Source organism: Perca fluviatilis, chromosome 12, assembly GCF_010015445.1.
Source record: "Perca fluviatilis chromosome 12, GENO_Pfluv_1.0, whole genome shotgun sequence".
NCBI lineage: Eukaryota > Metazoa > Chordata > Actinopteri > Perciformes > Percidae > Perca > Perca fluviatilis.
The window spans coordinates 15,088,859-15,116,215 of record NC_053123.1 but is presented as its reverse complement, the minus strand read 5'-3'; the positions used below and the strand labels follow the sequence as shown (position 1 = coordinate 15,116,215).

Genomic DNA, 27,357 nt, shown 5'->3' with positions numbered 1-27,357 from the left:
GGACAGGGAAGATGGTTAAAATTGATGGGAAGATGGATGGAGCCAAATACAGGACCATTCTGGAAGAAAACCTGATGGAGTCTGCAAAAGACGTGAGACTGGGACGGAGATTTGTCTTCCAACAAGACAATGATCCAAAACATAAAGCAAAATCTACAATGGAATGGTTCACAAATAAACATATCCAGGTGTTAGAATGGCCAAGTCAAAGTCCAGACCTGAATCCAATCGAGAATCTGTGGAAAGAACTGAAAACTGCTGTTCAAAAACGCTCTCCATCCAACCTCACTGAGCTCGAGCTGTTTTGCAAGGAGGAATGGGCAAAAATGTCAGTCTCTCGATGTGCAAAACTGATAGAGACATACCCCAAGCCACTTACAGCTGTAATCGCAGCAAAAGGTGGCGCTACAAAGTATTAACTTAAGGGGGCTGAATAATTTTGCACGCCCAATATTTCAGTTTTTTATTTGTTTAAAAGGTTTGAAATATCCAATAAATTTCGTTCCACTTCATGATTGTGTCCCACTTGTTGTTGATTCTTCACAAAAAAATACAGTTTTATATCTTTATGTTTGAGGCCTGAAATGTGGCAAAAGGTCGAAAAGTTCAAGGGGGCCGAATACTTTCGCAAGGCACTGTAAATAGTGGAGTACACTGAGAAGAGAGGTGTGGTAGAAAAAACAACAACTTCAAAATATTGATTGATAGTACAGACAGGAGCCCCACCTCATGATATATCGATGGCTTGGACAGAGATGGGATTGTGAAGGAGAGGAGCTTGCTGTTGCCGTCTTTGTCCACGATCTCCTGCAAAACCAAAGAGAGGGAGGAAGAGACCGAAAGGCTGTGTCATTTACAGTGAGAGTTCGGTAAATGTCTGATTTGCATTCAGATTTCTACCTGCATAACCCTAACCCAGTTTAGCAGGATACGGTTAACAAGTGCTGTACAGTGGTCCAGTGATCCACTGTCCCTCACGCTGTTGAGCTGCTGGTACGTGTTATTGACTGACATATTAAATGTCACTGCTAGCACCCTCACCACTCATTTCCAATTTCACACTGTGATACATAACACAAAGATGAATGCTTCCCTGAAAATGATGCCATTTCTAAAAGTTATGCCTGATTATGTCTGCCAGTCACAACCGCAGTCAAATCGATAATGAAGTACATTCACAGAGATATTGAGTGGAGCATTCTTCATTTGGCAGAAAGCACTTGTTTTTTTGCTGTAAACCAATTATGTGCAGCTGAGGAGGATTCAAGTGGTGTGTAAGAGTTATCAAAGCAATTGTTTTTTTACTCCATGTGAGCATAGTAGGCATTAATTGATTCAGGGACAGAAATAATCTTGTTTTCTTTAAATGCATCTTTGGTTTGATCTTTATAATCTATGGTAGATGTGAGAGGGGAGTTTAAGTTATATCATTAAATATTATTAATTAATCATTTCATATTAATGTTTAATATGTTTGTTCATTTATGTGTGCGCTAACCACCAAGGCAAATCCCTTAAGTTTAACTTACTTTGGCAATAAACCCTTTTCTAAACATGGATTTTTAAATTTGTATTTAAATGAACACAAAGGAACAACACCACCACCAGTTCATCCATCCACCGGTCCAAGCATCCATAATCTAAGTTTTGGAACGTGGTACCAAAAAGGCTTTATCCCTTTTATCTCCCATTCTACTTGTCGGTTCAGGCCTTGTCCTGTCCGTCAATGGCTAGCAGTATATCTCGGAATATCTGATTGGACTGCTGAGAGCAAACCTGTTTATCAGAGCTCAATGACCATAAGAGACAGGTCTATGAGCGTGCGTGTGTGTGCGGGTATCGACACAGAGATATAAATTATGCATGGACATATCTTTAGTGCTGGCTGACATGGAGCCCTTTCTATTGATATTTCCAGCTCTTAACCCATTTCCCCAAGGGTGTTTCCTGGTGATGCAATCTATCCTGGGTCTATCCATTAACTAGGGTATTTCCCTGTAGACTGTTTTTAATGTCATCAGATATGTTTCAAGGAAAAGTATAACATTCCTCTACAAATATATCTACCATATCGATCAGTAAAGCAATAATGATGTCCAGAAAGTATGATATTGAGGCTGCTAATGAATAAATGTACAAGTGGATGAGTTCTGGACATAGTTAAGGCCTTCTCTTTCAACCGACAGCGATGTGGCAATGTAACAGCCACACCATTTATCGCATCATGCGTTTAAAGAGTTCAACTAAAGGAATTTGGAGTCTAGTGCCATCCCTGCTGGCCATGACCATAATGATGGTTATAACAATGGTGTGATTCTCTGTCAGGGTCAGTTACAGGCAGGGTTCTTGCAGGTTTTAGTAAGTCGAATTTAAGACCTTTTTAAGACATTTTAAGACCATAAAGATTTAATTATAAGACCTACACGGCGCATTACCAAAAAAATGGGTATTGCTTGTAACCAACAGCGGAAATCGCTGTGATTTAGCCAAGTCTCGTTAAAAGTACACTTTCCCATTTTCCACATGTAGGCCTAGTCGAACTTTAACAAATTGAGGAGACGCAGACGTATTTTGCGGGCAGGTATTGCATTTATCACGGGATTTGTAGTTTTATCACCGCATACATACCAACACCAATATCCCCCATAAAGAACTACAACACACCAAACCAACGTTCTGAGGGCAGCATTCTGCTGGTTTTGTTACAGAGCAAAGACTCTAGAGCTACGCTTTGTAGACTACGACTCAATGCTTTTTCTTTCTGCGGCCAGCGTTTCTGGAAATGAACGAGGGTAAAACCTTTTTTAGACCTGATTAAATGAAATTTAAGACCTCGGATGAAAATCTGTCCGTTTTTAACACCTTAAATAAAAGTTCCGAATTTTAGTCTTTTTAAGACCCCGCGGGAACGCTGCACAGGGGAACATCCCTTCAACCTGTAGGGACTCAGAGTTTCTATAAAGGACACTTCACCTAGATGTTCGACGCAGTCACATCTGCACACACAATCAAGTTGATTGTCAATCAAGTTGATTGTGTGTGCAAGAGAGTTGAAACAATATTCATTTCCTCATTTTTACTGATGCTTTTCTCGGTTTCATTTCAGCTCCTTCACTGCAGCCACTTTGCGGTTGCTATTTTGCATTCCTCTTCGTAACCATAAAGATACTTTGAATTGGGGATGCAAAATGGCTCACACGTTTATCTCACAGCTAGCATGTTAAGAATTCATTGCCCCAAATGTATAAAGTGTGCAAGGTCTTGCATGTACCCCCGTACCCCACCCCACCCCACTACAGACACCAACCAGGTTATAGATGCCCAGGAGGAGGGCCTCGATGCACCCGTTGCTCTGACGATCCCTGCTGGCTGTGATGCGCAGATATACCCACACCAGCTCAGGCAGGAACTGCAGGGTGAAGCGGCGCAGGCGATCATCAGAGCTACGATACAGCTCGAAGAGTTGGTGGCACACAGGCTCCAGCAGCTGGATTGTAAGAGGTGGGGGCACAAAATTAATGCAGTTGCATACAAATAAATGCAAATAAGTAAAAGTCTGACATCCTAGTGAAGAATTACAATATTTGACAAATTAAAGCTGAACTTATGTCTGTGGTGATATAAAAATCCCAAAATAAGTACAGGTCAAGATGGAGGAGGAGATATGATCAGCTAAAACCTCAATGAATAGCCAGCAGAAATACATTTAGAAAGCATCTTTAATTCCCAGCTCCTATTTCAAATCTAAACATGAATGAATGTTATCCTGACTATACCACAGTGGGATGGACAGATGGAGGGAAAGTTTTGCTGTGGGTCAAGAGTGGGAGGTGTGTAGGAGCAGAGGGGATAAATCACTACAATGGAAGTCTGGTCAGATGTATTCTCAGGGGAGCCAGCTGAGCCAATGTGTTTATACTGTTCAGGGGTCAGTGAAGTGCCCACACAGCACTACTGTGTACGTGCGTGCATGTGCGTGTGTGCGTGTGTGTGGCTGACCCTGAAATAGGGGGCAACTCATTAATGAACTTGGCAAGGCACTCCATGTCATCAGCAAAGAAAACATGCAACAGTCGAGCACACTTTCTAACCCATCACATACACACACACGCACGCTCTTCTGGATCACTTGTCTTGACTATTAATGGGATTGTGCAGCCAGATTGACAACACTAATGGAATTTAGATCCCTGCTTGCTTGACACCCAAATTTGACCATGAAAAAGTAGGGAGGGAGGGGGATTGGAGGTACCAACTGTATCATTAGAGTGAAATTAAAGTCTCGTCTCATTGAGTGCCTCAGGCCTTAGCTCAGAAATTGTCTCATTATGTCTTTTAGAGAAAAACACTGGTTTGGCCATGCTGGTATAGGAGACATTAAAGAAACAGTGAGGTGCTTTTGTGTTGCAGCACACCTAATAATAAACAGTTTGTGAACGTGTGTATATATATATATATATATATATATATATATATATATATATATATATATATATATATATATATATATATATATATATATATATATATATATATATATATATATATATATATATATATATAACGTGTGTGTGTGTGTGTGTGTGTCATCCATCATATTTTCCCAGATATTCCGTTTTAGTGTGCATGTGTAACTCGCAGACAGTCGTTTGTCAAGTTCTTGCTCACTGCCAGTGCCAACTGAGACTACATCATATGAGTCACAAGCAACACAGAGCTGAAAAAAGCTATATTTGGGACTCTCTGTATGAGTGTGTGCCCTCGGTGCCCTCTCACCTCATTGTTGGGGTCCTGGATGACTCTGTAGAGTGCTTGCACCAGGGACTTCTTCAGATGAATGCTGCTGGCGTAGTTGGGGATGTGGGTTTCTGGTAAGGACTGGAGCAAGGGGAGAGGAAGGTTTTTGCTGAGCAATTGCACACAATTTGTTTTTAAACATTTGTTCAAAATAGTGGTATGAACAAGATGCAAACTCCGGTGCTGAAAAATTAAGCTAATAGTTTTATTGCAGTTCAAGTTCATCGTGGCTCCAAAAAGAATCAATCATCAAAGAAAATGGCCAACTTTACAGCAGAATGAAACATGTTTACAGCCTGGGATAAAAAACAACAACAAAAAACATGATTTTGGTCTCTATAGCTATGTTCCCCCTTCATGACAACTCACCTGTTTAATTATATTCAGGCTTAAAGTTCTGCATGAATAAATGACAGGTGGGCTGCCATCACAGGAGGCGAGCATAGACTGTAGGCTTCATTCAGCTCGCCTTCAGCTCTATCCATGCTTTTCCATCTTTGTCCATTTTTAGATTGGACGATGTCAGGCCCTGACAAGATGGCGACAGCCGGAGCAAACGGGAGCTGCCCACTTTGAGTTTCACTTCGGGCTTTTCAGAAATCTATGGGTGACGTCACGGAGACTACGAACATATTTTATACAGTGTATGTGTAAGACACATAAGGCCTCTGTATCATTTCACTGCATCATTGTCACTATTATATGCATGGGAAACAGCATTTTCAAATTAAAAAGTTTAGAAATACAAATATCTACTGGGGTTTAATGTCAGTGGACACATTTATTTATATTTACATTGCAGAGATGGCCCCTTACAAGTTAAAGCCCATGCAAACAGGTGTTTGCACTTATGTAGCCGGATTAGACTTCTTCTCAGGACCACGTGGGCCTGTACAAACTGCGACTGAGTGACATCTCCATCATCAGTTTGTTGCACCTGTTGGGGCAGGACCACTTACACTGTTGTCATTAACTGTGTCTGAAATTGCTCCCTTCTTCACTCATTCACCTCTCCCTATACAATAAACACTCAATAGTTTACTTAATAGGGAGCAGTAAATTGAGATGTTGGACATTTACTGTACTAATCATCAATGTAATAGCCAGATCTCTAGATTGTTGGCAGAAAAAAAGTGTACATGCTGTGAACGCTATGATTTTTGTGGAATGTTTTTCCCAAACTTAACCTGATGAAAGATCTAATCAGCCAGCATGATTGAAAACACCCTTGTGGGTGGTCAACAATCATTCAGAAATAAATCCTTCATAGAAGAAGTAGATACACCATTAGGCTCGTCCGAGAGGAGCCAGATCTGCGCAGAATCGATCACCGGCGATCGGCGCCCAATGCATGCCAGTCCGACTTGATCCCGACTTGTTCCGACACCATGCACACGTGGGCAACGATAATCTCACGAGATCAAGGCGGCCGCAGTTTTTAGAGCCAGGCGCCGCAGTTGCTCTCCACCGACTGCAAGACCCAGGTGGACCAAGGGCATGCTGGGAAACGCCAGCCTCTCAGCTGATCTAACAGCTGATTGGTTCAGAATCGACTCAACATGGCGTTTTATATAAACTTTTTATTGATTTTGAATTGGAGGGATTTTAACTGATTTGTCTGATTTAAAAGCTTATTCTGTATAGAACACATGTGTGACTGATAGTTACCAGATATTTACCATCTTTTTGGTCTATTGCAAGTCTATTTGAAATCTCATGCTATGTTATCACTCTCTTCATCTAGATGTATGACCCCCACCTGAATGGCCCAAATCCACACCGATATGCCCTTTTCTCAGCACGAAGATCACAGGTGTTCCTAATCACATTAACGATGGCTCTGCTTTTTTCCAAGTGTCCCAGTAAGCCATGACAATGTGAGCCACTATGCACAATACTAGGAGCCTGAAACTGAAGCAGCTAAATAGAATTCAGCCAGCGTTAATTGCATTATTTACACCATGTGTTTTTTCTAACGTAATGTGCCAAAAAAAAAGGGCCTATTCTTGTAGGTATGTTGTGTGTTAAAAAGCATTCTAGGAAATGTTGAGAAATCACTGACTGGGCAATTCAGTAAGGCAGGAAAGGAATCACAAAATAACTATTTGATGGAACTGAACATCAGAAAGTTATGATATCTGACAGGCTCAGAATATCCTGCAGTGAAATTCTTTAAATGGTCAAGACTGTGTGTTAGGCTGCAGATGACAGAAGGCAGAGCTATCCTCTCATCATGGCCTAAGTATGGTCATTTTGAGGACAGAACACAATGTGCCCGGTCTGCACCAACTCACACAATGAGTCATACCAATCCATTTCCCTCACTATTCATCATAACTCCCTCGGTTCTCTCTTTCACAATTTTGTGCTCTCCTCTGCACTGCACATAAATTCCTTCTATTTTTCTGCACGTCTTCCATTTGCTCTCCCTAGATCTCAGACAGAGATCTCACGGTTACAGTAAAACAAAAGCATTGCTTCTCCTGTTTCAAAGACTTTGGACATGTGACATAAACAATATATATATATATATATATATACACACACACAAGTCAATATATTAAATATATTACTGAATGTTAAACTATTGTCAGTTTACTAGTATTATCAGCACATTCACAAGTGATTTTCTTTTTACAAAAGCTAGTCCATCAAAAATAGACCTGGTGAGTAAAAATAGCACAGTGAAGAAAAGAGCTGGTCACGAGTCCGGCGTGAACTGGAGGTTATGTCTGCGTCAGTCAGAGTGCATCACTTCCTCATGTTTAAATGAAATTCATCAGACCCAGCTATACTGGGTGCATACATGTATCTGAAGCACACACGTAGCATGCACTCACTGCATTCACTCACAATTTCCAACAGACTGAAGTCTGTTGGAAAATGTGTGACATGCCCACACTTGCACGCTCAACACTCTTTCATCACAGTTGTTACACCAACAGTGGGCGGTTTCTCTGGAGAGAAAATAGATGACCTCCAGGAGAACATTTCACTGACATGAGTCATGATGGACAACAGAGGAGAGAAGAGGTCCTTTTACCTTGAATTCTGAGAGCCATTCTTCAACAACACCGCGCTCTGAACCAAGCATCTTCCTCAGAGACCCCCCCCGCGGCTGCCTGGTGGACAGACAAACACAGAGGAGAGGGGGAGAGAGGGAAGATGGAGATATAGTGACAGAAAATAGTGACAGAAAAGGAGAACCGAGATTGTGAGAGAGGAGGAGATATGGGTGGGGACAGAGTGGAAGAGAAGCAAAGCAAACAGTTAGTTAGAGGAAGAGAATGAAAACAGTGTACTTCCTCAGACCATGTGTGCTTGCAACGACATGATGAGGGGCAACACGTGCTTTTTTCATGTTTGTGCCCATTCACCATTTTTAAAAGTGCATGTACTTCAGATTACTGCCAACCATTTACCAAAGGCAGCCATTGGTTTTCTCTTCAGTTAAGTTCAGTTCTGTATGCAGATTAACTGTCTTGCAGAGACTTATAGGGACACCGTGTAGGAATTTCTCCCATCTAGCGATGAAATTGTATTTTGCATTCAAAACGAATAGTGCTCTCTAGCGCCTCGCCTTTTCAAATGCGTGTCGCAACTACGGTAGCAGTTATGTTCCAAGAAGCTATGACAACATGTCTTCCAATTTTTCGCTTTTTTGGCGACGAGGATACCTTCTCCTGTGGCTCAGCATTAAGTATGATCCTCCATTATGAACTAAAGTGCAGTGCAGGCTTTCAAATTTGCCGGGACAGTGACAAGCGCCTCTCGCTGATCTCCTCCTCCGTTTCAGCTGGTTTCAGTCACATGACGCTGGCTCTGAACGAAAACGCATTGTGGATTAACTAGACAGGTAGGCTATTGCTTTATGTCCCTCTCAGCGATTATAGTTTTTCAAAATGGCAGAACGACATGGAAGCCTCCTTTGACTTGCCCGTCCATTGTAAATACAGATAAGAAATTCTTCGCTTACGAGGATAAGTCAGATCATTGGCAGAGGTAATTTTACACCAATGAGGACATATTTATGAATTTAGACATTGATTTTAGCTAATAAAATACTTAAAACACTACACAGTGTACCTTTAAAACCTGCTTGAACTGTAGGCATGGTTGTGCACATGAACCATTAGGCTTACCAGGGCGCCCAATCATTTTTTTCAAACTAGCCTCTGTGTATTACAACGGTAAAATGTTTACTGAAATGGATTGCCTGTTTAAAGTCTTGCAAAATGAAATAAATAAAAAACATTTCCTGCTTGGACAGAAGTAATTATTAATCTTGAAAACCATGGTATGCTTTGGAAAGTGGTCACAGTAATTGAATGAACATAAACCACTACAGGCAGTCATATACGCTTTCCCAGAGTAATCAAATCTGAGGTGGCCAAGCTTGTTTGTTTGGTTCTCGGCTCATGTGCATTCTTATAAAATCTTGTGATAGGCTTGGAAACACTAAACTAAAAAAACTACTTAAAATGAAAACAGAAAGCTAGCTAAATGTTCATACACATTGTATTCAAAGCACATTAAGAGAGATGAGATAACAAAAGACAGTTATTTTCTAGTCTCTTCATACATATTCTGATCTCAAGCTACAGGCACACGGTTATCCCTGGTCTTGCTCTGTGTATCCAGCAGCTAAAATTAACATCAGCAAAAAGGACAAAATAAAAAAGCCATTTCTCCTTTAGACTTCATTTCATGGAAAACACATTCTCATTAATTATCTAACAAAAAGGCTAGCAATGACGAAGGCATGTGTCTCAGCAACTGTGTGTGTGTGTGTGTGTCGATTGGTGGAGTGAGAGGTGGAGCAGTCACAGACTCCAGTGACAGTATGGACACAGACTGTAGGCGATTGCTAGAGACAGAGTGCTTAGCTGCCAAAATGACAGACAAACAATGCTTATCTACAATTTAGAGTTAGGGTATAGCTTACCATAAATGCCAAAATCCTTTTACACAAATTGACAACCTTCACTTAAGACTGTCACGATTGAGCTACCATTGTTAGCATTTAAGAAAGCCAAGAACACACAATAATATAATAATTATGACAACAACCTGCTCTCTGCAATAAAACTAGCAAAAATGTAAAAAAAAAAATAAAAAAAAATAAATAAATAAAAAGGAAAGAAATACAAGCCACAGTGTTGAGTAAAATCTATAATCATCAACTTTGACTGGATGACAAAATCAACAAGATATTAAAGGAAGAAAGAACTGAACCTGAACTATACTAACAGCAACTACATACAACTGGCAAAATGAGCCACAAACCCCTGATTTAGGTCACAGTCACTTTGAAGCCTTTTTGAAAACACAATCTTACAGTTAACATGACATGCATTCTCAACATGCTGCAGGTCTTATCTTATGATAATGGAAATGCTTTGAGTCAATGTCAATAACCTCCGTCATTTCAAGGACATGGTGCTACTGTAAACATGCGTTTCTCAGACAGACGTTTGGTTATTGGTGTTGAGCTGCGACTGCCCTGCTACCTTTGCCCTTAGAAAAACTGTGGCTCATTGGGGGTTTGAGTTGATGGGATTAGGGATTAGGACTAACTCAATATATTCTCATTTCAAAGTGGGAAGATCCCATTTATCGTTTCAGGCAACAGCCTCTGCTGGCCAACACACATGCTTAAGGACAATTCCCTCAGTCTTAGCTTTTTATCAAAGACTGTGGATGTGACAGCAATGTTCAATTGTCATAAATTATACTATACAAACATGCTGATAAAGCAGTATGCCATGGTAGTTAATCTTTTTGATTACATCATGTTATTTGTACTATTAATGTTGGTTATTGCACAGATGCCACAGCCTAGACAAAGGATAATTCAGCACTGTACTGAAGTGCTTTGCAATGAGCTATTTAAAGCATACGTCTTCAAACTGTGAAGTGATCACAATCTAAGAGCTGACCAGTTCACTCCTCTCCGTGCCCTCTGTTCCTCCTTTTGACACAAACATGTGCTCCCACAGTGTGCAACATGTGACAGAAGAGTTTTGTAAATACATCTGGGTCAGTGTCCTCGGTTAACTTTCTGACACATACAGAACTAAATAAAGTCAGACCACAGAGATTATGCAGACAGTTATTCAGAGATTTAAGACATATGAAATTGTTCAGATTCAAGAAGAAAACGCTGTGGGCACAAAATTGTGAATATGCATACAAAGACTGTCAGATTTAGCAACCCCTGCTTATAAGATGTTCACACGCTGTTCCTTTTTGTAAGTCCCACACAGGGTAAAACTGTGTGCACACAGTACTCATGCTCACTCCCACAGTAAACCAGAACACTGACACACCCGTTTAATCCTATTTGGTACACCCAAATCATTTGCACAAGCTCTAAGGCTTCTCTGGATGTATTTACATGTCTCATTCTCTATGTTTTTATACTGCAAGACAGGATATGTAAACGTTCTTACTTTTGCTGGCAGAAAAAATGTCTGGTAGTAACTGATCCAAATAAATAAATAAATTGATAAATTAATGCTACAATCAAAACTGTAGATGACTGTTCAAGGCCTGAAAAGTACAATTACACACACACTAAAGAGATTAAAGCTCCAAATACAATGTAGTTACATTTAGGCAAATGTAATTTAATTAAGCACAAGAAACATACAGATATATGTACATGATACAAAGTAGAAAAGATATGTTAACTTTCTTTTGCTGACCGAAGAAATGACTGTTACTATCCGATGCACATAAATAAATGCGACAATCAAAACCGTATTCAAGGCCTAAAAGAGGTACAATTTCACATGTACTGATAATTTTAATGCCCAAACACAATGTCAAATTTAAAGTGCTCATATTATGCTTTTTTTTTTTATTGTGTTATATATCTTTTTGTGCAGGTTATAGGTTTACAAAGTGAAAAAGCCCAAAGTCCACCCCAAAAGGGACTTACCATCTGTCAACTGCTCCAAACTGCTCTATTGTAGTCCAGCCTTTACTTCAGAGACAAACGTGCGTCAATTTGTAACACACGTTATAATGCTCGCCTAGCTGCTAGCGTGGCACGCCCTCATACTCTGCTACTGACTGGCTTGTAGTGCTGACATAGCTACTGCGCATGTGCAACTCCCAACAAAGATTGAACAGAAGTGTGATGCCTCACTCTGTAGCTAAAACGGAGAGCTCAACACACAGGGTGAAAAGAGGAGCTACAGCAATGTGCAGTACAAAAATATGGTGTTTTTTGAAAATTAAACCATGTAAACCTATTCTGATATAACCTCTAAATACAATTATGAACCTGATAATGAGCATAATATGAGCACTTAAGTAAAATGTAATTAAATCCTTTGATATTATGTATTACACTAACTACTAGTTTTCTGGCTTCTTTTTTTTTTTATTCATACCATTTCCACTTCATTGAGAGTCAAACATTTATCTTGGATTACCTTTTGCACCCTGTAACAGTTTAAAGGCACTTCAGTATTTCAAACCAGTATGTGTTACCGACTTAAACAAATCCAACATAAAACGATGAACGGCTCTCTGAACGGTGTAGATAAGCCTGAAAATGTTACAAAACAGGCTTAGGGGAGCAAAATATCCGATTTGCTGTGAGGCTGAAGAAGACAGAGATCATGTACGCTGCTCAGAGCAGATGATGATCTGGAAGTCAAATCTTTTTGTGTGAGCTCACTCCTTAAAATCTGAGTGTGAAAGTCACCATTTAGTAAGCTTGTTCAGCTTTTCATGAAGGGCTGACTCATTTATTTCCTCTGTCTTGTCAAACTGTCAAAGACTCACTGGAGTGAAATTCTCCATCGGCAGGGCATGCTTGTCAGTTACCATGGGAACTGTAGTCATATGACTTTCAGGCAATGGCAAATATTCACACAAATTTTGTAAAATCAACGTGGATTATATTTGCTCTCATGATGTATATAAAACAGGGGACTGCCAAAGTGGCAGGTAAAAGATGAGCTCATTCACTACCACAATTTAAATTTGTCCATATGTCAATAGCACCATGATGCTGTAATTGTGAGAGCTAATTTTGGTTTAATTGCATTCAGAAGACATAAAGTGAAAACATAAAATCAGAGGAAACAAACATGTGCTTAACCTAAATGAAAACATCTGTAACTGCAACATTAAGGAAAAAAACATCCATTAAAAGGTGCTGTAGGTAGGATTGCGAAGATCCAGGACTTAGCCAAAATATTTGAACAAGTTCAACAACTTCTCAGTCCCTCCCCCCTTTCCGCTAAAGCCCAAAACGGTCTCCTAAGCCCCTCCCCCCAAAAAGGGAGAATGAATGCGTGTGCATCAGCAGTCATTGACATGCAGTTAGACACCCCCCTGGCCCTGATTGGTGCATCTGAACAGGGAGCTGTGGATTTTTGTCAATTCACACTACAGGCTGGAGGTGGTGCCAGAGGAGCCAGATTTGTTTTTTAATTACCTGCTTCATGTAGTTCTACAGGAACATAGGGTCAGTTTCAGCAAGTATGACAGAAAGTTAGTTTTATAAGTCTTACCTACTGCACCTTTAATGAGATCATTAGGGGAAGAATTGTCAACATCTTGTATTTAAATCTCATTTGCATTTTCTGGCATAATGATTCAGATTAATACATAATCATTTTCAAGAGTAACATTTTACATAATTGATAATGACAATCTATATATATTGAAATAATGTGTGCATTCCTTTAAATCATCAAGGCAGAAAATTTATTCTAGAACTTCCCGATTCAGGTGATCATGAGTATCAATGAAATACAAAATATGAGGCTCCCCTGCGCTTACCTCAGTGTCCCAGAACTCAGATCTCCACTGGGAGAGGCAAATGATTCTCCACGGTGTCACACATTTGTCTATCACTGAGGGTCACCTGCAACACCAAGGGAAAAAAAAAAATCATCCATCAATCAGATTATCACTGGAAGAACTATCATAGGAAAAGTGGTCATCTGCATTAAACTATATAGCTTGAATACATAACATTTGATGGTTCCAGATTCGGACATGTGAGAATGTGCTGCCTTTTCTCGTCTTACATCATAGCAAAGTTAATATCTTTGGGTTTTAGACTGCTGGTCAAACAAAACTAGGTATTGGATAACATTGCCTTAGGCTCTCAAGAATTGTGATAGCCATTTTTGTCCATTATTTTCAAAAAGTTATATACCCCAAACAACCGATTGAGGACTCTGAAAGGAATTACAAATACACTTCAAGACATTGTACAAAGCAGCTGACAACATGTTGACTGGAAAACCAACAGATGGTCGCTACAACAGCATGGCACTCCACTAAAAGGTGCACGTTTAACATCAAAGGAGACTTGTGCTCATGTCTGACTTGTATTTTGTTTTTCTACTAGAACATGTATGCATGCTTCTTTGTTAAAAAAAAAAAACACTGTTTCTCATACTGCCCACGGCTGCTGCACCTGCATTCACCCTCAGTCAGAGACACTCTCCCAAAAAGCCCAGTCTGCTCTGAACGCGTCAGCGTTTCCGGGTCTCCGCATCTGTGCTTCGCTCTCGCTGTCTCTGTACCCTCACAACAGTATTAGCAGCACTTTCTACCATGAAAAAACACCTATAAAAAGGCTTCTTAACAATAAACTACTCAACATGTTCCAGCAGGAATGTGATCCGAAATTGGGGAGAAATGAACAAGATCAGCTAGTAATTACAGCTTTCCCTAGCATAAGCATGCAGCAACATTCAGTTAGCAGTGGACTATAAACACTGCAGTAGCGCGCCTGAAGCAGATGACAATATAAAGAAATCTGGCATAGATTGACGTCACTTTGAGCCGAGAGTAGGAAAAAAGAGTTAAGAGCGGTCTGAAGGTCTGAGGTTTATGCTCAGTGATTAAAAAAAAAAAAAAAATACATTTATCTACATGTTTAATTTGAACATACAACATATTGTAACATTATATAGCCTATATGACAGAAAATAAGGAACAGCATAATAGGTCTCCTTTAAAGAACCTTACTGTGATGCAGAGAAGCCTTCCTGCATGCATTTTGTTTCATAATAACTATGCAATTGTTCAAGAAACGCTTTTTGTTAAGGTTATTTTTAGGCATGGCACAAGGAGTCAATTTTCAAGTTTCTTATTGTTGCATAGCAACAGTCAGCTGGCCAACTTGTTGTCCTTGCCAGCTAAAAATGCATCTTGAGGATCCACGCCCATAGTATTTACTGTACTCAGCAGAATGAATCAAGTCTTCAGTGGCACAAAAGAAGGCGCTGTGGAGAGCCGGCTCTGCTCTGCTGCGTGTCCATGAAAAGCAGACGGACCACATCACTTAGCACTCCACCTGATAAGCATTTCCAACACAACCTTGTGTTTATCTGAAGGACTCATTACATTAGCAATTCATCACAAAGACTCGAGTAAATTAGCCATCTGTATAGAGTTATGTGCATAAAGAAGGTATTCATTTTCCTTGGCCAGATAAAGCAGACTCATTCTGTAGGACTCAAAGCTGAAGGTACATTCAGTAGGGGTGTGCAAAAAAAATTGATTCACATTCATATCGCAATTCAAGCTCTACCGATTCGAAGAATTCCAAAAATCTATTCATATTTTTTAATAATCCCAATTACATGGGAAAAGTAACTAAACTTACATACTGTGAATCTTTTTTTTTTTTTATAAAATCGAGAATCGTTTTTAAATCGAAAATTGATATCGAATCGTGACAATTTCTGAATCGTGCACCCCTAACATCCAGGTCGAAGGAATACAGCAAAGGGAGGGACACGGGATGAATAATACTACTACTACACGGTTTATATTGAGGTATCTCTCCCTTTAATATCTCTTGATGTACAAGGCCATTCCGGGCAATATTGCAAATCAATGAGCAGGGCTGTTTGATAGTAATATTGGATTTTTATGTCATTTTTGCATCAGTGTAATGAAGTGCTTTAATTTATGGAGGCATTTATCTTACTGGATTAGCCCAAAACCGACAATCCATTTTGTTATTTTTGTCATTAACAATTCCTGAATAGATTTTCTATAAAAAGTATTATGATATATCAATATTGTAATATAAAATTAAATATGCTGGACAGAGGATTAAATCCACAATGCCAACACTCACACAAACAATTTCAGGAGGTGTTTCTGTCTTTGTTTCACACACACACCTCTTACAGCAAATGTATTAGATATCTTTAATACGTTTGTCCCATTGTGTTTTTCTCTCCTGCTTTTTCAAAAGCACAGCTCTGTAATAAGGAACAGATAAAAGCAGGAGGTATCCATAAAGTCTCTCCGAGGACCTTTCAGAGAATAACAGTGGAAGAGAACAAAATCATTTGAACTGCAGTGGACTGCTCTTTGAATTGTTGCACAAGTCAGACAGCATTTTGTAGGTGCCTCAAATTATACAGTATGAGATAAAATTATTGCACTTTATCAAAAGCACATGCAATTTCTTCAACAATTTCAATCGAAACGATTTTTGCCTTAAGCCTAGGATATAATGAGAGTTTTCCCCATCATACAAGTTGAACCCAAAGCCACAGTATCAATATACTAACTACTGTAAGAATTAGACATTACACCTTGACACTTGAACCTCCAGCTAAGGCTAGGTAACAGGAATAAAAGCACTAAAGAAATGACAATTCTGTGCCCCCTTCTAGTTACAACAAAGCATAATTAGCTTTAACCGTACCTTGGGAGTACAGTATAATTCCTCCCCACTCTGCAGCCATCTCATCCCAGCATTTGCGTGTCTACTAACAGCAGTGCTCCACAGCCAGCAGTCACTATTGGCTAAATATGTCATACACCTAATGAGGCCTGGCGAATGACAATAAGCAAACTTTCCTACGAGGGCCGCTCTTCCTTTAGGCAGGACCTGCTTATTGTTCTGTGGCGGGGTTTACAAGGGAATAGTAGAGTGCCAACCCATCCTGTTTACAGCACTTCAAACCCCACATCACAATGACATTGCTAACCACACTGTTTAACGGTGCACAAGGTTGAAACAAAACCAACAAGAGTATTTTGTGTATTTGGTTTTTCAAAACAGAGCAGTTAACACACAATATGTTCCTAAGTGAATATGCAATCAGGCAAATGGATGTCCGTACCAATTGTGTCTTTCCATCTAATAGACTGTGACTGTGAAAACTTTGACCTGTATACCAACAGTATTACATTCAAACCCAAACATGTCAACCTCATGGTGGCGCTAGAGGAAAGGTCAGGGGTTCACCAAAGTCATTAGGAGTCATCATCTGGGCATCACAAATTCAGTACAAAGTGTCATTTTTTTTGGGCTAAAACAGTGGAACCTATCACACAGCAACTGTTAAATACATAACTGAGAAAAGGGGCAATAAGCAGCCCAGTCAGGGAGATATTGAGTGCTACATGTTGTTCTAACTGCACTTATGAGGGGAGGGGAACAGCACTGCTCACTATTCATACGTTTTCATATTGGAGCCTGGAACCTCAGCAGTCTCATGACTCAATAAGTACTGTATTTGTTTAGCTAAGCTGGCAAATGAAAAATCCCTTCATGCAATCAGTCAAGTCAGTGCTAAAATCTGGGGCAGGGGCAAATGTTGGGACAGGACTGCTGTGCGTTTACCATGACTTCAATCTTACCCACACACCGTCTTAGCTAGTCCTCTCTGCCAGCTGCCAGAACATACAGGACTAACAACAGCTGCAGCATGCTAATTGACATGCTGTGCAACTCCATAAACAAACACTACAAGCACGCTAATCAAGTCAGTTCTATGGCAGATAGTACACTTGTGTGCTAATCCCACACTGCTGTTCTGTATACTGTAAGTGTGTTATTTGCCAGAACAATAACTTACTGTAGGTGGCAGGCTCAAGTACAACTGATGAGTGTGCTGATAAAAGAGAATATATAGAACAATGCACAACATAATGCAGCTTTAGCCTGCAAGCTTAGTAATAGGAGTCTTATTTCAAGTGAGTACCGAATGGGGGGCTCTCTCAAGCACCTAACAATGCTCATCATTCATTACAGACAAATGAATCGCACGAGTATCCCGGACTAAGTGACTCATTAAACCAATGTAAACATACACAAGGTTACAGCCCTGCAAAGTACAGAGAACCTCTCTTAACCACTGCCGCACCCAGGACAGGGGAAGAGGACAGACATGGATGATTTAAATAGTTGGTCTGTCCAATTTAGTTGTGTTACCAAAGACAACCAATCAACACTGAACTTGTATTAATTCTGTTTGGCACACAATTTTCCATTTTCCCTGCCAGTGTTGGCAGTTTTGTTGTTTTGGCTTCAGAATAAACCACTGTTGAGCAGCCATTGTAAAGAGACTTAAAAACTACTGAAATATCTGACACGATCAACACTTATGGGTATAATGTTGCAAAGAGTGTATCTCTTGAGCATGGCTGCAATTGCTACATGATGGAAAGAAAACAAAACATTTTATTTACCCACAAATACAACAATTTGTGTCAGTTCTAAACATGAAACTGGAAGTGAGCGTTCACAACATCCATCAAAGCAGGGCAAATTTAGGAACATTTGGAGGGTAAAATACTGTAAGTACGGTGTTGCATCATTATAATAAATGCAAATGCTGCAGTAGCCTTTGTCAGCGGGTGTGATAACTGGGTGCAATACTTTTGAGCATGTGTAAATAAATGTATTAAACACTCGAGCAAAAGACGGTTGCTGCAAACCTCCAAATAAGGGGTGTGACCCTGCCCACAGTTTCTCTCTGCTGCACCACAGCTGAAAAACTTTGCGTTTTCATGTTTTGTTTGTTTAGGTTGCACAGAACCATAACTTGTAATAAAAACTGATATCCACACGATTATTTGGGAGTTAAATTATGAGAGTGAATTTTGGCAAACTGTTGTGCCATTAGATTAGAAAGAGATTTTGGAAAAAGGGAATCTGATTTCAGCCCCAGTTACTTTGGCAAAGCATGATGGGCCTGTGCTTATTGCTATTATGATTGTAGTGACAATATGACCACAAATAAAATGTCACTGGAGGGAATTTGAAACCATTTCCAAAGCTTGCTATTGCAAATAATGAGGTCCGCCATCGTCTTAAGGTTAATCCTTTATTTTATAAATGCATTTGAACACCTACAAAAAGACTGACTGAAGGATTAAAAACAAGATCTAAAAACATCACTCACACACAGCTGAGGTTGAAAAACGGTGTGGCTTCCCAGATCCAAATTCCTCAAAGAGTGGTCTTTGTGATAAAGAGAACGGCGATGTTGACTGTCTTTACCTGCATGCATAAATTTAGGAAAGAAGTACCAAAAAGGTGACAAAAAAAAAATACACTGTGTGGGTTTGTATCTGTCTGTCTCAACTTCTCCTCTCTGCCCTAAATGAGCAGTGCCAGGTTTCAACGGTCCAACACTGGGGATTCTCCAAGGTCAGCTTAGCTCAGTCAGCCATGAATTATTGAGCTTGAGCAAGCTCGGCCCCGTTTGTGCCACTTCTGACGCTGTCCTTCCTTTAAGTTTGATTGCTGTGACCATGACAAACTAAATATCCAACAATGATGTGTGTGATAATTTATTGATCTGTGTTGGGAATTTTTTTGTTGTTGTATTTAACCTCTTCCAACATTTAGCCTACTTTCTAAATTAGGGACATTTAACGGCACCAATCAGAAAATATAAGTTTACGCACACACACACACACACACACACACACACACACACACACACACACACACACACACACACACAAAAAAAAAAAAAAAAAAAAAAAAAAAAAAACACAACACACACACACACACACACACACACACACACACACACACACACACACACACACACACTTTGAATTCAATTGACAACGTGGATGAGAATGTACGGGGGTCATACATTTGTTTTTGTTGTATTTAACACAGACACACCCCTAGGTAAAGGGATTAACTCTAATACCTGACCACAGTCAGCTGTAATCTCCATCCCTGTGTTTCTTTCATTCGTAATAAGAACCACCCACTCACCAGTGGAGTAGGCTGTCTGCACAGAAATAGAATGTGGTTTATTAATAGCAAATACAGCCCTGGAAAATGACCCCTATTGCCTGTTTTTGTTTTTACATAGAAAATGGATGAAAAAGACATACTACAGGTTATAATACAGAAAGAAATACAGGTGCACAGAGGAGGGAGTAAAAGATTGGCTACTCTTTCTCCCTCATCTCTCATAGGCTGGGTGAGGGGAACTGAGGCCTACGCACATATTCTGGGCTAAAATTAGCTCTGCTGCAGCTGCAGGGCCAGACGTGATGGGACACACACACACACACACACACACACACACACACACACACACACACACACACACACACACACACACACACACACACACACACACACACACACACACACACACACACACACACACACACACACACACACACACACACACACACACACACACACACACACACACCTTCCTCTCTGCTCTTCACACTGTGGCATACAAATGCTTTAAATGCAAATGTTGCGTGTATACATCCACATACAGGATAAACACATTACACGTACCCTCCAGAGTGCCCCACATTAACCTCACTTGCAATTATTAGTGCTAGGATCAAGGAGGAACAACTCATCTTGTGAAAGCCAATGGCATTTGCTATCTTTCAAGAAATTTCTCACAGAACTCTGTCAATTTTCTAAGCCGTGGTTGGTGGATTGCATTGAAAGGTATTTCTATTCAGGGCTGCAACTCAAGATTATTGTCATTGTCAATTAATCTGTCCATTATTTTCTTGATTAATTGATTAGTTGTTCTATAAAATGTCAGAAAATGGTAAAAAAAAAAAAATGTCGATCAGTATTTCCCAAAGCCCAATATAACGTCCTCAATGACTCAAACTGATTATTACAATGGTTGGCGATTCATTTAATATTTTACAACTCATCGATTAATCTTTGCAGCTCTATTTCTAATATTCTGTTCCATTCATGTATATAAGAAGGAGTAAACATTACAAACACCTTACTGTTACTATACTGTCCAATACAGCAACACCCCTCGTGACATCCTCAGTGTTAACAAAAACTAAAGTAGGATTTGCATTAGGCCTAATTTGTACAAGTGTACATAATAAACTGTGTAAAACAAGAGCCATGAGGTGGAAGTCAATTGTTTTTATGAAAGCTTCGGCAGTCACAAGTTCACTGACAGTTCAAAACTACAGACACATGACCACTAATTCCACAGTATTTAGCACGGCTACCGACTTGGTGCATGGTGTGCGGGGGAGCAGCTAAGCATTTAGCTCTACTCCAGAGAAACAGAGGAAAATGTTGTCCTGCCAAATAACCTACTCAGCATTCTTTTAACAATAGGCCACCTTGAGCCTTTGTGACATGCCAAGACCACTGCACAGTCCATCGGCCTTAGACCACAGCCTGCTTGACTAAAGGATCAACCAGGGGGGAAAACAGAGGAGAGTGGGTGCATTACTACACTGCACTGCCTACTACACTGCACTGCCACCTCAGATGCTGGGAGTGTGTGTGTGTGTGTGTGTGTGTGGTGTGTGTGTTGCAAAACCGCTGAATACCAAGAAACTCAAGCCAGAGAGCTTGGCCTTTCAACGTCTTCCCACCCCACAGACTCAATGGTTGTTAAATCAAATTTGTTCCTACTGTATAAAAAAAAAAAAAATAATAATTATAATAATATGGGCTGCATTTTTGCTCCATCTACCCCACTGCAGCAGATGCAAAGAAATTACACTAGCTGGAAAACTACAGAGTTCTGCTAGAAACTGTAGCAAAGCTAACACACATAAGCCAATGTAACACAATTTCTTTTTAGGACAGACACCTAAAAAATGACATAACTGTTCTTTTTGACTGTCTATATTTCAGTTAGGTTGCATAATTTCACCCACCTCTTTATTACCAAACAATGCTCAGTGTACTAGCAGCATTAGCAGCTAGGCCTCACTAAATGTAAGGGAACACTTTTGTTAACAGGTGCCTCACTCTCCAGTAAACACTCTCTCACAGCTTGATCCAGCAAAAGCCCCCACTTTCTTTCCATATATTGCCCATCATATCACAACAACAAATAACTGGCATTAATTCAAAGGCTCCTGGAGTCAACCGGGCTTTGGCATCTGTTCAACTTCAGACAGGGGCTGAGTCGTGACCAACAAGCTGAGCAGGAGAGCAGATGCTGCGTTCATGCCACCTCGGAATAACAGGCACCGCCCCCCTGGCTACGTTGTTTTTCCGACTGGCAGCGTTCACATGGTCGGGATGCGTGTTCTTCTTCTTCTGTTATATTGGCGTTTGGCATAACAACTTTTTGCATGACTGCCACCAACGGTTGGCCGTAGCCGAGAGCATCAGGTGTGTGAAAACATGGAGGCCACAAAGATTTGCTGCCGTTTTCTTATACGAGCATCCAAAACAGCACATCGCCAGGTGTTTGTTTGTGTTATCTGGAGGACAACGAATGGGAAAAGACACGGATAATGTGTCGTTTTTTCATACATAGGCCTATTTATGAACAATTTTAAACATTATGTCTGTGTATGTTTCTTGGCAGAGGCATTTGTCCACAATAAACAGTTTATTGTCATTAAAATATGTTCAGTGAACCAAAGTCGCCTCCATCAAACGTCAGTTGTCAACAACGCGTCACCAACTGGGGAACTCGGATATCAAAATCCAGCCCGAGTTTCCCACCTCTGATTCCCACAGGACGTTACATGAATGGTGACGTTTTCACTCAGAAAAACGTTTTTCCGATGTCCATGAACGCACGGAGAGAGCCGATCAACAGAAAGACAAAGCCCAGCAGAAAACCGTGGCTCTGAGAGGCTGATGACCTATTATCTTGGCTTAAAAAAATGCTGCCATATTAACTATACAGAGCATGCGTTTCCCCACTGGGAATGTTCAGGTGCCTTTCAGTCTCATGTAAATTGTTTTCGGGTCAACAGCAGGATATGTCACTTATTTTTGTTCAGGAGTTGCCGTCAACATGTTAATGGTCAAACTGCTCAATGCAGCTGTAACTTTTGATAGGAAACAGTCTTAAATAACAACATGACTTTTTCAACATACTTTGTGGTTACTGCTTCGTAAAAAATTGGTGTTAAAAAAAAAAAAAAAAAAAAAAGATAACCGTCACAACAAGTTCCCTATCAGCTCCCAGAGAAACTAATCCATTTCTTCCACACAGTTCTTTAAGTTTGGTCCCAGTGTGCAATATCTGTGTGATGTTCAACCATCCTAGCCATTTTGACCTCTAGTGCACTACTACAGAGCAGTAGGGTTGGTCATTTATCAACCAAAAATGTCAAACATTCACCGACTCCAGCTTCTCATGTAAGGATTTGCTGCTTTTCTATCACTGTAAATTAAATGATGAATTAATGAATTAATGATGTTAATAGTAACACTATGTGCACCCAGTCCTGTCCAGTGGTCGTGACTCCAGGAGCCAAGCTTGTTCTGGCTATCTGGTAGTGAATTTAACGGTTGCATCTATGAGAGGTTACGGATTGAAATAAAGACTCTGCCCACTGATCTGAGCTCTCCATTTGTATTTGTTGACAAAGTATTATCTGTTACGAGAAGAAGTGTGGGCACTGGAGTTGAATGAAAACGGTTTGGATTCTACTTCGTTCCGTTTGTTCCTGTCGGGTATCTTAAGCTAGCAAATGTCTTGTCTTGTTTTGCTTTATCTCTTTGGAGAGATTATTAAAGTAGATGTCTCTGCTTCTAATATTAATAGTCCATCGCTGTGAGATCTTTCTTTTCTCCGTTTATTATCAACAGTTTATCAGACAGATTTTGCTTGAATGTGTAATGAACTGTCAAAGGTGTGTGCATAATGGTGGATTGAAGGTTAACCACTTGATCTGCTAACATGGCATTGTATTAATACTGGAGGGTTGCAAACATAGCACACACCTAAATGAACTGAAGGAGGTGAGAGTCTGTGGCACACTGAAATCAACCAGTCACACTGAACAGCAGAACAATGACAAAGCCTCTCGCCACTTCCATGGGAACCAGCCATTTCCCCGTAGGGATAATACAGTTAATCTAACCTAATCAAAACATTCACACACGTCCAGCAAACTAGCACTCCAAAGATGGCATAGTTTAGCAGCATGGGCCAATTTTCACATATAATATGGGATTATTTCAAAATCTTATTCTGCAAACACATGTCAACCACTGTCAAACCACAAACAAAAGCAAAGTTTGAGTTACAAACAAAACAAAAGAATTAGTACAATGTGCAAAAATGTGTTCCCATAATGCAGGGTTCAGACCAAGGCGTTTTCGGCGGGACAATTACATACAAAGTAGGTGAAAGATAAGAATACGAGAAAATCGTTTGAAAAATTCGCTTGACACGGTGTCGCGAAAGCCTATCAGTGTTTAGATGTCCTGATGTTGTTGAAACAGAAATGGAGAAAAACTATTTTAGCTGTATGTGGGCAATCAGACATCTATTGTACCTCATTATTTGTACAGACTGGACAAAAAAAAAAAAGAGCTTTCTTGGGGGAAAGTAAGCAGGGAAGTTTATGTTAGCAAAGCCCTAGGGCTGCACGATATGACCTACAATCGAAATCACGATTAATTGCACATTTTACCTTGATAACAATAAATGAACGATTATTATAGTTTTTTTGTCCTCATAGTTCATTGGCAAGGTTTGTACTGTAAATAAGCTCAAATATTGAAGGTGAGATATTTTTTCTAATTCAAAAGTGCTTATTTTTGTTATTTTGAAATAACTGCACCAAACACAAACAAAGCAGGAACTATTATGGCCATTTATTGAAAATGTATCAAATTGAAATGAAAGCACACATTGCTTGAAATGAAAATGTCGTGTGAAATATTTTTTTCAAATTTTGGAGTTTTACAAAATTATCAAAAGTATCGTCATGGGAAAAATGCATCAATAACAGCTTCAAAATTTCGATGTCAATATATTTTCGATTAATCGTCCAGCCCTACGAAGCCATATTCGAACCAAACTGCATTGAGAAAACAAAGCATTGAAAAGTTGTTTGTCGTCTTGCGGACAGACCTCGACAAAGTATGAATTCAGACTTTTTACAAATCGGCATAATGGTGTTGTTATTTCTGCATACTTTTTATCCGTTTACTAAAATAAAATAAAAAAACAGCTAAATCTATTCCTTTAATAGCGCTGGAAGCAGTGGTCTGCCAGATGCAACATTTACTTCCTAGAGAAGGCGGTGAAAATCACAGTGCTCTTTGCTCCTCCAAATGATGTTCCTTGATGCCCACTCACGGTCAACAAGAATGGAAGGTTTTTGAATGCATTAGATTAGCTTTCCCACAGTAATTTGCTGATTCGTACTTGCGGATACTTTTTAGCTTAGCCAATTTTGAAAATATTTAAGATACAGTAAGATGTTGCAGAGGTGTAACCCTCCCTTACTACACATTTAATGCTGCTAAAATGTCTGTTTTCTGGCAGTTCACACGTGTACATGTTGCTGTAATTGTGTTTTAAAGGCTGTAGCTACACAGTTTGGTACACACGTAAACTTAATCATAATGCAGTGACTAAATACTACTTTCCCATACCATCCTTCTCCAACGCCTCTCTGAGTTCATCAGCCTCAGTGGCACAGCACTGTCCTGGTTCCGGTCCTACCTCACTGACCAGAAACAATTTATCACCCTAAATGGCTCCAACTCTGATCCAGCACCCGCCAACCATGGCGTGCCCCAGGGCTCTGTGCTTGGTCCTCTGCTGTTTACCATCTACATGCTACCCCTAGGTCATATTATCCATAAACATGGACTCAACTTCCACTGCTACGCTGATGACACTCAACTTTATATCAGCACAAACCCCACCTCCCAGCTCCCACCCACAGAACTTGTCAACTGCCTGCAGGAACTCAAATCATGGATGACAACAAACCTACTCAAACTCAACAGTAAAAAGACAGAACTCATGGTGATGGCCCCTGCACCACTGCTCAGGAAAATTGGAGACCTGGCCCTGGTTGTGGATGGCTGCTCCATCTCCTGAGGTGCGCAACCTGGGCGTCATCCTGGACTCCACTCACTCCTTCCAGTCCCACATCAAAAACATCACTAAGTCTGCCTTCTACCACCTCAGAAACATTTTAAGACTCCGGCCTTCACTCACACATTCAGTAACTGAGACACTCATCCATGCCTTCGTCACCTCCCGTCTGGACTACTGCAATGGTGTCCTGTCTGGACTGCCCACCAAGGACCTTAGCAGACTCCAATATGTCCAGAACTCTGCTGCCAGGGTTCTAACCCACACCAAGCCGTGGCAGCATATCACTCCCATCCTCCAACAGATCCACTGGTTGCCAGTCAAGTCATGCATCACCTACAAGATCCTCCTGCTCACCTAAAAATCTCTCACCACAATACCTCACAGATCTCCACCCCTACACTCAGTCACGTTCCCTGCGGTCCTCTGACAAGGACCTGCTGGATATCCCCTGCACCAGGTTGCCGACTTTTGGGGACAGGGCTTTCTCTGCCAATGCTCCCACACTCTGGAACAGTCTACCACTCCACGTCCGCTCTGCCCCATCCCTGCCTATGTTGCAACACAACTACAGCGATTTGTCAATTGATTAATTAGTTGATTAAGAGAAAATGAATTGGCATCTATTTCACAACAGATTCATTGTTTGATTCATTTTTCCAAAACACCAAACATTCGGTGGTTCCGGCTTCTCAAATGTGAGGATTCAATTTGATGCTTTTCTTTGTCATATATGTCAACTGATTATATTTGGGTTTTGGATATTTGTTCGGACAAAACAAGCAATTTGACTACATTACCTTTGAAAGAAAATATTGTTAATTGCAGCCCTCAACGCTAGGGGTGCGCAAAAAATATAATAATTTGATTCACATTCGTATCGCGATACAAACTCTACCGATTCAAAATCGATTCATAGAATTCCAAAAATAAAAAAATTAAAATCAAATCTTGAGCCTAAAAATCGATATTGAATCGTGACATTTTCTAAATCGTGCACCCCTACTAAAGGTAGGTATTCACCCTCCTGACATGCACTGTTTTGCAGAATTGCCTGTATGGTAATACTATTAGCTTGGACAATACCCTGTGATTCCCAAACCTTGTTGCAATCTGTTTTGAAAGCATTGATTCATTTACAAACAAGAGAGTACACATATTATGCTGCTCCACCTCTTTGGAGCCTCTAGAGGAACAGTATGAACTCATGTTTGGCTGACAGAGAGACATGTCTCTGAGTGGGGGTGGGGGGTGCTGGGGGAGAGACATACTGTACATCATGGAGACAGCCAACACACAGACAGACCTCATACCTGGCAGTGCAGTGAGTCAGCAGCACCACAGCTCTCTCTGCATGCCATCCACATATGCAGCTGATTGTCAAGACTTGTCTGCACGCAACACGACTAGAATGACTCCACTGGCGACTTATAAGTACATCAAGTACCAATTTTAGATGCTGAATGACAACACACAA

The 27,357-nt window shown here is 40.3% G+C and overlaps 1 protein-coding gene across 3 annotated transcripts in view; it reads right to left on the bottom strand.

The window, feature by feature from the left end:
• Positions 1–27,357, bottom strand: part of LOC120569630 (protein FAM126B) — a 49,324-nt gene that overhangs the window by 19,478 nt on the left and 2,489 nt on the right. For 2 of the 3 annotated variants that reach the window (XM_039817588.1, XM_039817590.1), the window contains exons 2-6: positions 13,600–13,684; positions 7,841–7,919; positions 4,777–4,878; positions 3,308–3,487; positions 727–807 (exon numbers count right to left, since the gene is read on the bottom strand). In XM_039817588.1, coding sequence (XP_039673522.1) covers positions 727–807; positions 3,308–3,487; positions 4,777–4,878; positions 7,841–7,891 — 414 coding nt within the window. In that variant the 5' untranslated portion in view covers positions 7,892–7,919; positions 13,600–13,684. The remainder of the gene's footprint in view (positions 1–726; positions 808–3,307; positions 3,488–4,776; positions 4,879–7,840; positions 7,920–13,599; positions 13,685–27,357) is intronic. The other variant, XM_039817589.1, reaches the window with a different exon arrangement.